General features: G+C 55.5%; 1 protein-coding gene across 5 annotated transcripts in view; it reads left to right on the forward strand.

The window, feature by feature from the left end:
* The window catches only part of POC1A (POC1 centriolar protein A), an 80,412-nt gene extending 68,775 nt beyond the window's left edge, over window positions 1-11,637 (forward strand). For all 5 annotated transcript variants that reach the window (XM_055274985.2, XM_055275005.2, XM_055275014.2 and 2 more), the window contains one exon: window positions 10,923-11,637. In XM_055274985.2, the coding sequence (XP_055130960.2) occupies window positions 10,923-11,021 (99 nt within the window). In that variant the 3' untranslated portion in view covers window positions 11,022-11,637. The remainder of the gene's footprint in view (window positions 1-10,922) is intronic.
* Window positions 11,638-12,690: the final 1,053 nt, after the last annotated feature.

Raw genomic sequence — 12,690 nt, forward strand, 5'->3', positions numbered from 1 at the left:
CTGCATTCCCGCAGCACTCAGGGCTGGGCATTTGTCCATCCAGTCAGTACTCAGTGTGCACCTGCTGTGTACCAGGTGCTGCCTAGGAGCAGGAAGACAGTGATGAGGAAGAATAGACAACAATCTCTGTCCTCGTTACTGGCATGCAGACTGACTGATGTCCACAGGCTGCTCGAGGGGCATCGTTTGTACCCTCTGACATGAAGGCCCCTGAGCTGCAGACCATTAGGTACTGGTTGGTGGCTAGGGCCAGGAGGCAGAGCCTTGGGTGGTGTGAAGGTGCTGCAGGCCCTGTCTGCAGAGGGCTAGGCTGGCCCCTTGGTCCCCCAGTCACTGCTGACATGTGGCAGCAGGCTAGCAAGGGCACCACCAGCAAGTCAGGGTCCTGCATGTGTACACACACAGGCGTACACCAAGTGACAAAGCTGGAGTTGGCAGGATACAACGCAGAGCTAGGGTAGGCAGTGGGGCCCGGCAGCCCTGCTTTGTTTTGATAGCTCATGAGACCCCACAGCAAAGAGATTCCCCCTTTATTGTATCTGTTTTAGATCTTGAGAATCTGAGTAAAGTTAAAACCGTGCTACAGGGGAGATTAATTCAACATTTTTCATCTTTGCAGTGAAGCCAAAGGAAAGTTAGACATTCAGTGCAGCACAGTTGAGACCAGGGGTGTTGAGTCAATGGCCAGCCCCAGGACATTTGCTCTGGCCTGCCACAAATGTCCTCAGTGGTGTGGCTGGGTGACTGTGCCCTCTCCCTGAGACTCAGAGCAGCGGGGGCCACGCCACCTCTGGCCCAGTTATCTGGCTCCTGTGTTGGTGGGGAGGAGACTGGAGAACCCCGGCCTCACCAGGGAGACCTCGTGGGGGCGCCCACATCAACCACAACCCGGGAAATGATTAAAAGGAGCTTTTCATCACAGGAGAACTTAAAGAAGCAGCCAGACCACCACGTGCATCAATGGCTCACACCCTCCCAAACCTGACCACATGCTGCCCTATTTGGGGCCTCGTCAAGCCCCATCTGTGCCCATGGCTCCCCCAACATCCCAGAGCTCAGCCAGGGCAATGGCTAGAGGAGTCATGTTCCCCATAGTGCATGCCTGTGCCCAGCCAGACAGAGCAAGTGCTACATGCACATTAGCTATTAATATGAATATTGCAGTGACTTTGAAAGATGTGTTTTACAGACAAGGAAACTGAAGCCCCGAGTCTGGTAACTTGCCCAAGGCTGCTCGGCGAGTTAGTGGTCAAGTTTCCTTTTGAACCTAGGCCATGTAGCTGAGGAGCCTTCGTGCTTACCGCATGGGACCAAGGTTCCCCACTAGGAATCCCTCAGTGGCATTTTCCAAGGGCCCACACCCATGAGGGGAGGAAGGCAGGCATCCTAGCAGCGGGGCCAGGGCAAGGAGGCTCCTAGGGTAGGAGAGCGGGCGGGCCTCAGGTGGGCGGGATTGGGCAGGGAAGGCAGTATTGGTGGGCAGCATAGGGCCTGGAGGGCCACGGGAATGCCATGCCGCAGAGTCTGGCCTTTATTCCTGAGCTCTTGGATAGGAAAGGGGCACGGAGAAGCAGTGAGGAGGCAGAAGGTGAAAGGTGTCCCAGGAGCAGGGCAAGGGGAGTCACCAGGAAGCCTAGGGTGAGGATGGGGACTGAGAGGAGCAGGCAGGAGGGGCACCTGAGTGCCAAGAGGGAAGTGCCTTGAGCCCTGCCTGGGAGGCCCTAGTGCAGGAGGAGCCCAGCCGGGGCGGGGGATGCAGTGCCTGCCTGAGTCTGGTGAGGGCGGAGCCCTGATGTGGCTGCCCCTGCCAATGGTACGCTGACCAACCCAGTGTGGCCGCCAGGGGGCCTGGGATAGCATGACCCTGTGTGTTCACCCTCCTACTGCCTCTCCCAGGCTTCACCCAGCTGCTGCCTCTCCTTTCTCTCAGTCAGTGTGGCTTTCCATCTTGCCTCATCAGCCACTGATTCCTTATCTCCTGGCCTCCCTGCAAACCTGACAACCCAGGCCAGTTGCAGCTCCCCTTGCCACTGTGTTCCCAGCTCAGGCAGAGTGCTTGGTGGGACACATGGCTGGATGTTGGCTCCGCCTCCACCCATCAGTCTGGCCCAACCACCTTGTCCACCTCCATGCCACCTGTCTTCCAGCTCAGAGGAGGCTCCCATAAGAACCAGTACCACTCACCAAGGAGGGCCCCAGGTACCACCACCCAGGGCTCTGCTAAGAGCAGGTTGTGGATATGGGGAAGGGCCCTGGCCAAGGTGAGCAGGAGGCCCCTGGGGAGAGGGGCTGCCCCAGAGCTGGGGGGCAGGGGGATGGAGTGGGGAAGCCTCGAGTGAAGCCTGTACTTGGAGAAATATTTTTAAGGATCTGGCCACCCTTGTTCTTTCCTGCCCCTAAGATGTTCTTTGCTGTCAGTGGTGGTGGAGTAGCTTTCCTCCCAGCCCAGACGGGACTGGTGCTGCAGCCGTGTCAGTGCTTGGAAGCCCCCAAGAGCTAGGGTCCCTTGTTGGCTGCCTGTGGTGGGTGCCTGACAGAGGTATGGGAGTGAATGATGTTGGCTGCCCCCAAGGAGGGTCGTGAGTGTCCCACAACTCCTCAGTTTTGGAGAAGTTACGGCTTCAGCTTCCCTGCCATATTTGTACATGAATGCATGAGGGAAGCCTTCAGCAAAGGTGGTGACGACAATGGTCATGGGAGGAGGAGCAGCTCCTGGAAGGGACCTGTCTCTGAGGGTGTGCCCTTGGTCTGTTCTCTGAAGTGCCAGTCTGTCCATTCACTTCCGTTTCATGGACTGTAGGACCAGGTGGCTGTGGTCAGTTCCTAGGTCGAGGCTCTTCTCCCAGAGTTTATTCTGGAACCAGCGTTCTACAAACTGCCCACAGGCATGTGGTAGCAGCATCCTCCCTGGCTGTGCCTACTCAGACCTGTGAGCCTGGTGAGGCAGTGCCAGGGAGTGGAGGCTTCTCTGTTCCCTTCTGTTTTGAGCTGAGGGCCCTGGGGCCTATACCTCTTCCCTGCTCAACCACTTGAGGCCAAGCACCCTGGCCTCCTGACAGTTCCAAGAGTGTGCCTCAGGGCCTTTGCACCTGCTGCACCTAGTACTTGGAAAGCACTTGCGTTGGCTCATCCTGTGTTGCTTTCTCCCAGAGGCTTCCTGTCAGAGTTGATGCTCTTCTTCCCAGGCCGGGCAGCCCTGGCATCAGCCCTATAGCAGGTGAGCCGTGGCAGGGGCCTGACTCCACCCGGAGCTCAGTCCCAGGTGGCCAGACACACGCTCTGCTCCTGTTCCCCTCGCCCTCTCACCAAACACAGAGTGAAAAGGGAATGAAGAGGCCTTGAAAGGAAATAGAAATGAGAACTGGGAGAAAAGCTAAGAAAAAAGTGCAGGACAAGCCCACCTCAAGAGAAAACCAGGCCAGGGAGAAAAAGAGGCTGGGGCTGAAAGAAGGGGAGATCACACTGGGAGGAGGTGGCCAGCAGGAGAAAGGAGGGACAAAGGAAAAGCCCACGTAGCCCAGGGAGAGTGCTGGGGTGTAACTAGACCTGGGGGGAGAAAGTGGGCATGAAGGACTGTACGTCACTCCACGGGGTGTGAGGCGCAGCCAGGTGAGTCGCACCTGTCCTTGTTTGCTCTGTTTCGCCACGTATGAGGGTGGGGGCTTCACCCTCTCCGGAAGCACTATGCTCCCACCTCCTCTGTTCCTGTCCAGAGAGGAACTCTTCCTGTACCTCTACAGAGCCCATGGGAGTGTCACACTGCCCATGCCCCTCGCCAGCTGGAGGGTCATACGGAGGCCCCTCTGAACTCTCGTGATGCCCCAGTCCCCATCACATACCTCAGAGGAGCTAAGGCTCTCCCCCCAGCCACCTCAGAGGCCAGCAGAGCTGCATAAACCCAGGCTCTGTCCCAGGCAGGACACCTGAACTGGTCAGTTTGTGCCATTGGTGGGTGTGGAGGATGATATGGCATCTGGGCTCAACTGTTCCAATCTCGGAGGCCTGTGGGGCCCATAGCAGGCTTTCAGCAGACACCTAATTACTCTATGTCAGTAGAGAAGGACGCATCTGAGGTAGTGAGGTGCAGACTGGGGGTATCTGTTGAAATGTCCCCAGTGTTCCTCTTCTACTTGGAGTTGGGGGCCCAGGTGCCAGACATGTCTCTGAGGACTTGTATTTCAGTGCAATTTCTTTGGGCATCACTACAATTTTTAGGGGGCTAAAAATAAAAGCCTGTCATTTTAAAATCAGTTCTTTTTATACCATGCTCAGAAGGCCCTTTAAGGTGTTACATAAAACTTCTTACACATCTTGAACTGCGAGTGAGAGAAGGCACACTCGCTCTCTGAATGTTGCCCCAATAGGACAGATCACAGTGTCTCCCCTGAGCAGGAAAATTAGGATTCAAATAGAATGCCATTGTTCACCCTTTCTTGGGGGGATTTTCCTTGGAGAGCTCAGGTTGATGAATCACGGCTGGAAGCCCTACCACCTGGCCCGAGCCCCTAGATCCACTGTCCAGCTACTGAGAGCCAGCCCAAGCTAGCCTGTCACCATGCTTTTGGTTTTGGTCCCCAGCATCTCGGCATCCTGCCTGTTGGGTCACCTGGATTGGGCAGTCCCTCCTTCATCCCCACCAAGGAGCTTTCCAGGATGTTCAGCCCAATCGCTGACATCACCCTGGGTCCTGTCAAGGCCCTCGGCTCCCCTGCGCTGGACTCTGCTCTCCAGCCTGCAGGGGCCTTGTGGGTCCACTGCCCTCCCCCCTCTCCCTTCTTCCTTCCCTCCTCATCCACTGGCTGCCCTCGATAGGATCCTCAGTAGTCCCAGTCTTAACAATGCAGTGCAACTCTGCTGCTGGCTCAGGCTTCTCAGGCCACCCCATGCCTGCCAGACCCTCTCAGCATTCTTGGAGGTCCTCATACTCAGCCTGTGCAATCTGGAGCCCGTCTTCTGCCTCTCCTGCAGGGCCGGTCCTTGTCTTGTGTTCTTGGTCTTGGAGCACATCTCCTCTCTCAGACCCCCATCTAACTCGTCACCAGGTACTGGTGCTTCATTCTTTGTGGCTCTGTCTGGTTCTGTCCACTTTCCTTCCTGGCTTCTCCTGCCCCAGTCCAAGCCACTGTCATCCCCTCTCGTTCTCTCTTGCCTGCACCTCACCTTCCCACAGCTAGGAAGCCACTCCCAGACTGTCCCTGTGTAGTAGCCAGAGGGGTCTCAAATCCCCTCAGCCTAGCACCCTCCTGCTCTGAGGGTGAAGATGAAGCTGCTCGGCGTGACTTGCAGAGCCCAGCCCCATCTCCTGTCTCCCCCGAGGCCCCCTCTTCTTGCTCCAGCACACGCGCCTCCTTTGGTCTATCCCTCCTGTTTCTTAACTTAGTGGCCAGCTCAGGGCCTCGCGCACACCATTCTTTGGGTCCCGAGCCTCTTCCTGCCCCTCTTGCCCCTCTGTCCCCCCAGTGCAGCCCACTGTCTATGCGCCTGCGTGGCATCTGCCTCGTTGAACTGGGGTGCACCCTGTGGACCCAGCCGAGTCTGCGTATTATCATCCTGGGCCAGGCACAGGCCAGCACGGGGAGGTGCTTTGTGAGAGTTTGAGTAAGTGAAGAGCGAGGCAAGGGTCAGCAAATTTAAACAGTAAAGATTTTAGGCTTTGTGGGCCATACAGCCTCTGTCAACCTGCCATTGGACCCAGAAGGCAGCCAGAGACCATACGGAAGCCAGCAGGCATGTCCATAAAACCTTATTTACACAAAGGGGCAGCTGGCTGTAGTTTGCTAACCCTTGGTCTCGAGAACAACAGAATACATTCGATGGCAAACAAGTGATTTCAAGGCCAAGGTTTTCTTGAGAAGGGCCATGGCTTCCAGGAAATTGCTGATAACAGAGTAGGAAAAGGGTTCAGAAATGAGCCCCCAGGTGAACCTGGGGCAGGTGTGACTTTGAAGATAAAACTTCTGGAGCCCTGCTGACCACACCCCATGAAGCTTCCTGACACTGGCCATGAGGGCCTTGACTTGGGAGGCAGACAGTATCGGGTGAGGAGTGACAGTGCCCCGGCCATAGGGTCCTCACTCCGGCTTCCTGTCACCCCGATTTAGGGCGAGAGAGGTACCTTGTTTAAAGATGAACCTTGTCTTCAGGGGATGGGGCACCCAGCAGTGACCTAGGCGAGTTCCACAGCGTGTTTTGGGGCTGATCACTTAATGCTGCAGTGGCACAAGTGCTGGTGAAAGAAGCATTGACAGTGAAGCGATTGGGGCAGCTTCTCGTGGTGCATCCAGGAGGAGGTTCTTGTTACTATGTCCTTTGAGTTCCTATAGCATTGAGTTTTCATGGCTGACATGAATTATCCTTACGACCTTTGTAATAATTCCAAACCTAAATGTTTAGCCAGGTAAGAGACTGCTTTTCAGGGGGAGGTGACACATGAGGCCTGACAATGTGAGGGCGTGGGTGACCCTGGGGGATGTCCATTCCCACTATGGCTGAAGTAGGAGCTTCTGCTCATTTAATTTGGAGCAGCTAGGCCAGGCAGCCTAAACCAGGACAGCAGGTGCCGCTGCTGGGTAAGGACAGGTATCCCCGAGTCTTTCCTCAGGCTGCCTGGGTTTGGGCATCAGGGCTGGAAGTGTGATGGGACACCAGCAGGCCTCTCTTTTGGCATTCTTGATGGGGACAGAGCCAAGATGCACACTGCACAGTGCTTTAGCATGCGCGCTGCAGCCAGGTCACCTAGGCTCACAGCCTAGGCTTGTCACTGATAAGCTGTGTAACTTTAGGCAAGTTACTTAATCTCACTGTGCCTCAGTTTCTTCATCTGTAAGATGGGGATGATAAAAGCCCCTACGCTTAAGGTTTGTTGAAGTTTTTGGCACACATGAGCGTCCCATGAAAGTCAGCTGCCAAGAGAAGCCCACAGAGCAGAGAGTCAATCATCAGGATGAACCGCCCTGAGCCCAGTCCCAGGACCTCCTGCTGGTCCCCCTCATGTTTAGGCTCCACACCCCAACTACACGGAGGACTTAAGAATGTTCCCAGGGTGGCACCAAGTCCCAGGAGAGGGAGTGAGCTGCCTGGTTTCTCCAAGGTCGGCAGACAGAAGGGGCCGCACTGTGGGAGAGTTGGACCCCAGCAAGAGGGAGTTCTGGGAGATGGGCCATCTTTCCTGGCCACTTTGCCCAGGCTGCCCCTCTAGCAGCCAGAGCCCTGGACTCCTCAACCCCTTCGTCAATTTCCCTTTACCCTGCCCCAAAGCCAGAAGCCATGGATGCTTGTGTCAGGCAAAGCAGTTTCCCTTGTTGACACCTGGCACCTGACACAGCCTGTACCTCTTTGGGGACCTTCTGAGGGGCTAGGACCAGACCTCTGGCCCCTGCTCCCCTGTACAGAGCACAGGGTGAGAGGCAGTGTGATCAAGGAGCTGTTTGGAAGGTCAGCGCTCATTTTTCCTTGAATAAATGAAAGTCGTGGCTTCCAGGCTATGGAGTGTGGACCCGGGGAGGCCGCAGAGGTATTTGCCTGCAGAGCGCTCCTCACCCTCCAGGGCAGGTGTGGCCTTGTCTCCAGCCTGGTGAGGACAGGCGCTGTGTAGCAGGAGAATTCCCGGGCTGGATGGAGCATGAGGCGATGAGAGCAGCCTGCTTGGCTGGGCCCCGCTGGGGGTTGGGCCACTAGGCAGCAGGCGGAAACGGCAGTGGCCTGTGTACACCCAGGTAGCACATATTTTCTGAACCCTCATATGGGTATATGGGGATGTGCTTACTTTTTGTTCTGAACCGACAGGTAAAGATCATACATATTCTGAACAAGGCCACATGATATGGCTCCAAACCAGTCTGTGCCAGGGATGCCCCCCCCACACCCCTTCTGCCACCTCAGATGCTCTCCTGCCCTCCTCCCACAGCTCCCGTGCAGCTGGGGAAGCACGGTGGCACTGTGGTGGCCTGTCCTGGCTGCTCTGGGCCTGTGGCCCAGACAGACTCCCTGCAGGTGGCCTGCTAGCCCTCCCACCTGTGTGTGCCACCAGCCCTGAGTGTGTCTCCACTTTGCCACTTGGATGCCCGATGGGGCATTTCTATCATGGGGGAACCCCTTCCTTCCCCTTGTAGAGGGAAGGCACACCAGCAGCATTTGAGATTTCCATGTTTCAGCCGGGTGCAGTGGCTCACGCCTGTAATCCCAACATTTTGGGAGGCTGAGGCGGGCGGATCACGAGGTCAGGAGATCGAGACCACGGTGAAACCCCGTCTTTACTAAAAATACAAAAATATTAGCTGGGCGCAGTGGCGGGTGCCTGTAGTCCCAGCTACTCAGGAGGCTGAGGCAGGAGAATGGCGTGAACCCGGGAGGCGGAGCTTGTAGTGAGCCGAGATTGTGCCACTGCACTCCAGCCTGGGTGACAGAACGAGACTCCGTCTCAAAAAAAAAAAGAGATTTCCATGTTTCACTGTCTATGAGGAGTCACCATTTTCTGTGAAAATGAGGCCCTATGGTTTATTAAGAAAATTTGATTTTTAAGAAAAATATAAAAATTTTTAAGAAAGTAGGATTTTTTTTTTTTTTAAACTACATGGAGCAGAGAATGCCAGACAGCATTCTAATGTACAGAAATCCAAAAAGCATCCTGCTCTTCCAGGCCTTCTCCTGGCTCAGAGTGGGGGCAGCTGGGATCACATGTGCTGGGAAGGGCCTGGTGGACTTCTTTCTCCCTGATGGTGGCCACCACCCGGCACCTTGGCAGAGAAGGAACAGGGGAAGCTGAGACCAACACAGAGATGACACAGCTCCTCTGAAGCTAGGCTGGAGGGGATAAATTGCCTTAAGGGGTGTTGGGCCTCGTAAAAGCCTGTTTGTCTACTGTGCTGTGAAGTGATCCTCAAAGCTCTGAGAGGAAGGCCTCAACGGGGTGGCACCCTTCATGCAGGGGGCTGGTTGTGAAACAGGTGATGCTTCTCTTTTCAAATAATTTAGACACATTCAGTGGTCACATTCCTACTGAGCTGAAGTATGGGCCCCTATGGAACTAAGTGGAGGCGCTTGTATTGACATTGGCCCAGCACCTCACCCACGTTTTCTGGGCCCACTATCTCCACGTTTGCAAATTGGGTTCCTGTGAAAAGTTTGAAAAAAAAAAGAGGCAGAAGAGGAAAAACAGGCTCCTCTGCTGCGGCCTTGAGTTTGGGGCCATCGGAAAAAGTCTGGATGAAGAATGATTTTGGCCCTGTGAGTTTCACAGCAGCCAGTGGAAACTTCCAGGAATGCTGCCCCAGGCCAGCCAGGGACTGTTTCCGCTGCCACTTTTACAAGCTGCAGACCCCCTCCCCGGCTGGCTGGCCAGCACAGGGAGAATATGATGGTCTCTTTCAGCTCAGCTCTGCCTCTCAGGGTGCAGTTTGTGTTCCATGGGCAGCAATTTTTCCCGGCTCTGTCCAGTGACACAGGGTTCAGAGCCCTCATAGCCCCGATTGGCTCGTTTAGAAGGGGCCGGCCACCAGGCGGAGCACCCTCCACAGCAGCTGATGTCTGTGCAGGATGCTGCAAGAATTTATAGCAGCCTTAGAGGGGGAAACTCCCTCCTAAAATGTTTCAATGTTTTATTACATGTATGAAAGAAAGTTTCCTTTCCACTGGACCAAGGCCCAGGACTTCATGGAGCCCCAGGGAAGGGGGCAAAACCTCTTGGGAAAGCACACGGGTGAGGTTAAACTGACCCTCCTGATGCCTGTGGGCTGCACAGTACTGGAGTCAAGGCTGCCATACTCACATGGGCTCATCCAGTGGCCAGCAGGGGCCTGGCATACAGTAAGGCACTCAGCCAACCCTAAAGAGGGAAGTGAAATGATGCCAAAGGCGTCATGGCCAGCATGGTCCAACCTGCACAAGTGATGAGTGGGGCAGGCTTGCTCTGGTCCAGCCCCTCTTTGGGGAGCATGCGGGCTCCCAGACAGTGCTGCCCCTCTGCTGACACTCTGTCCAAAGCCAGAGGAGGAAGGCAGCTTTTCCCAGCCTCTCTGGGAGCTATGTCTACAAGACTGGCCCTGGCCCATGAAGCACATGCAGCTCCAGCAGCTGGGGGCCTTTGGCAGGCCAGGCAGCCAGGTCCGCAGGTGAGCCATTGTGCTGGGTGTGTAAGAGAGGCCAGGAGAGCAAGGGCCCAGCTTCAGGAAGGCAGCATGATGACAAGCATGGTCAGAGTGAGCAACTACTGGGCTGCTGAGTTACCTAGGCCATGAGCTTGGTTGTCCTGTGCACTGGGAGGAGAAAGTGGGCTCAGAGAGATGAAGTTGTCATGTCCTGTGATTGCCCTGGGCTGAAGTCCCAGATGACATATCCTATAGTAGTATCGGTTGGACTTGGACAGGCAGAGACCCTCCTGGGATAAGGAGAGTCACCTCCCTGCCTTTGCCCCTGCCAGCCCGGGAGGCTCTTCCAGGTGTGAGGGGAAGGACCCAAGTGGAGTGCCATCATTTGTGGGTGCAGTTTTCTCACCGCTGGAGTGGAGATGGTTGATGGTCTCCAGTTGTTTATGGACAGTGCCTGGTTCAGACAAGGAAGCTGGTTTTGCTCCAGAACTCCAATATAAATGCCAGGCCACCAGGGTGGGGGGTTCCTGACCCCTTGGTTCTCTTTAGAAATGACCAAAGGCTATGGGACCTGCCATCTAGTTTCCCTCACTGTGTCCCCACCCCCTGCCCACAAACATCAGAGATCAGCCATCCAGAGCCAGGAGAAGCAGACATAAAGGCAAGGGCTGTCCCAATAGCACCAGAGACAAGGGGCCTGACAGAACCCCTGGGTAGAAAGAGCCAGCTGGCATTTGGGCAGTGGCTGAGGCGGCCAAGTGGGGACTGGCCAAGGGGGTCCCTAGAGCAGCCTGGTGGCCCTTCTGTGTTCTGACCCAACCACTGTTTATTTTGCAGACAGTCTCCATCCTGGAGCAGCGGTTAACACTGACAGAAGACAAGCTGAAGCAGTGTCTGGAGAACCAGCAGCTAATAATGCAGAGAGCAACACCGTGATCAGGGGAGCAAGAATCAGGAGCTCGGTTGATTTGCGGGTGGCAGGCCAGGGATTTGTACTGTGGGACTTGGGTAAATAAAAGGGACTGAACTCTGTGGGAATCACATCCATACTGGAGCCCTGGATTTTTGCAGTTCTGCCCTCCACCTTGCTATCTGCACCAGGAGGCTCTCCACCTGACAGCCAGAGGTCCCCAGTGGGCCGGGCTCACACACAAATGATGCTTCAGACCCAACTGAGAGGACTACATTTTGCTTAATGTAAAGGAGCCACTTGAAAATGTCTGCTCCCTCAGGGTCCTCTGGAGGAGGTGGCCCCACGATGCCTTGATTTTCACTCATCATTTGGACACACGACTGGCTTTTCCTACCTCTGCCATGGCGTAGAAATTGACTGCACATTGATTGGATGAGCCGGGGGTTTTCTCTAAATCTGACTAAAGGCCCAAAGTGCGCCCATCTGAGTCAGGTTTGTTGGGAACAAGCCCTCTCAAGTGGGTGGTGGCTTTTCAGTGGCCCTGATTTCTGTTCCACATGTGTTCACTGGAGCCAGGTGACTTCCTCCTTGCGTGAGTGAGGGCACAGGAATCTCGAAATTAAACCTGACTTCATTGCACTTGTTGCAGGAGTGGCTTATGCTGGATGACACTTAATCAATCTTCCCATCCCCAGGGCCCAAACAGAATGAGAATGGTGATTTGGGAGGGCCTCCACCAGGATTGCCTCCGAGGCCAGGACACCCCTGTTTGCAGGTGTTCAGGGTGTCGGGGAACAAGGGCAGTCAGAGCCCTTGCATGCACCCACCTCCCTCTGGCTGGCCCCCACTGACTGCTTCTGTTGGGACTCAGAGGCCTCAGGCACCCGAGTTTCCATTTGCTCCTGAGGGCTTCCATAGGGTCCTACCTCTGCCCCTGTGCTGGGGAACCCAGGGCAAGTGTTTTCCCTGTGTCTATGTGTCACCCATGCCTTCTGTCTTCAGCTTCTTGGGGCTCAGCCAGCCAAGGAGGTCTTTATCCTTAAACACACCTGCCCTACCCTGGGGAATGGGAGGTGATGGTAGATCTTCCCAAGCGCTGTCAGTACCACATGGTCAGTGGGTTCACAGCCTCTGCAGCCTCCAGGTGGAAGCAGAGCCTGCATGCCTCAGAGCCTGGACTGACAAGAGGGCAGCTGTGTTGAGTCCTGATGACGGGACGCTTTCTCTGGCCTACACTGGGTGGGGAGGGAGCTGCCTGTTGCCAGCTGTGTGGCCTCAACATTGTGACCTAACCTCTCTGAATCTTGGGTTCTTATTGTGTGAAGCAGTTGTGATACCCTCCTCTGGTGACAAGGTAAGCAATGCACTGTGCTCAGTGCAGAGCAGGTGCTCAAGAGAAGCCCATCACTCCCCATCCCCACCAGTCCCACTGGATCTACAGGGTCTGCTATCAACACCATACTCCCCCTGCACTGTTGATGGGAAGAAGCTGCGGGCTCAGGGCGATCTGGCGGCTGCTGGGACCTGCCGCACTTTTCCCACGTGGCCCTGCCGGTGTGTGGAAGAGCCTGGCAGGCCTGCTGGTCCATGCTGGCAGGTAAGTCTCTTGGCTACCTCAGGAGGCTTTGAAGGAGAGTCTGGGCAACTGCAGGTCAGCCTGCTAAGAGGAGGTGCAACTTGTGGGGCCAGTCA

This window comes from Symphalangus syndactylus, chromosome 1 (genome assembly GCF_028878055.3).
Source record: "Symphalangus syndactylus isolate Jambi chromosome 1, NHGRI_mSymSyn1-v2.1_pri, whole genome shotgun sequence".
Classification (NCBI taxonomy): Eukaryota; Metazoa; Chordata; class Mammalia; order Primates; family Hylobatidae; genus Symphalangus; species Symphalangus syndactylus.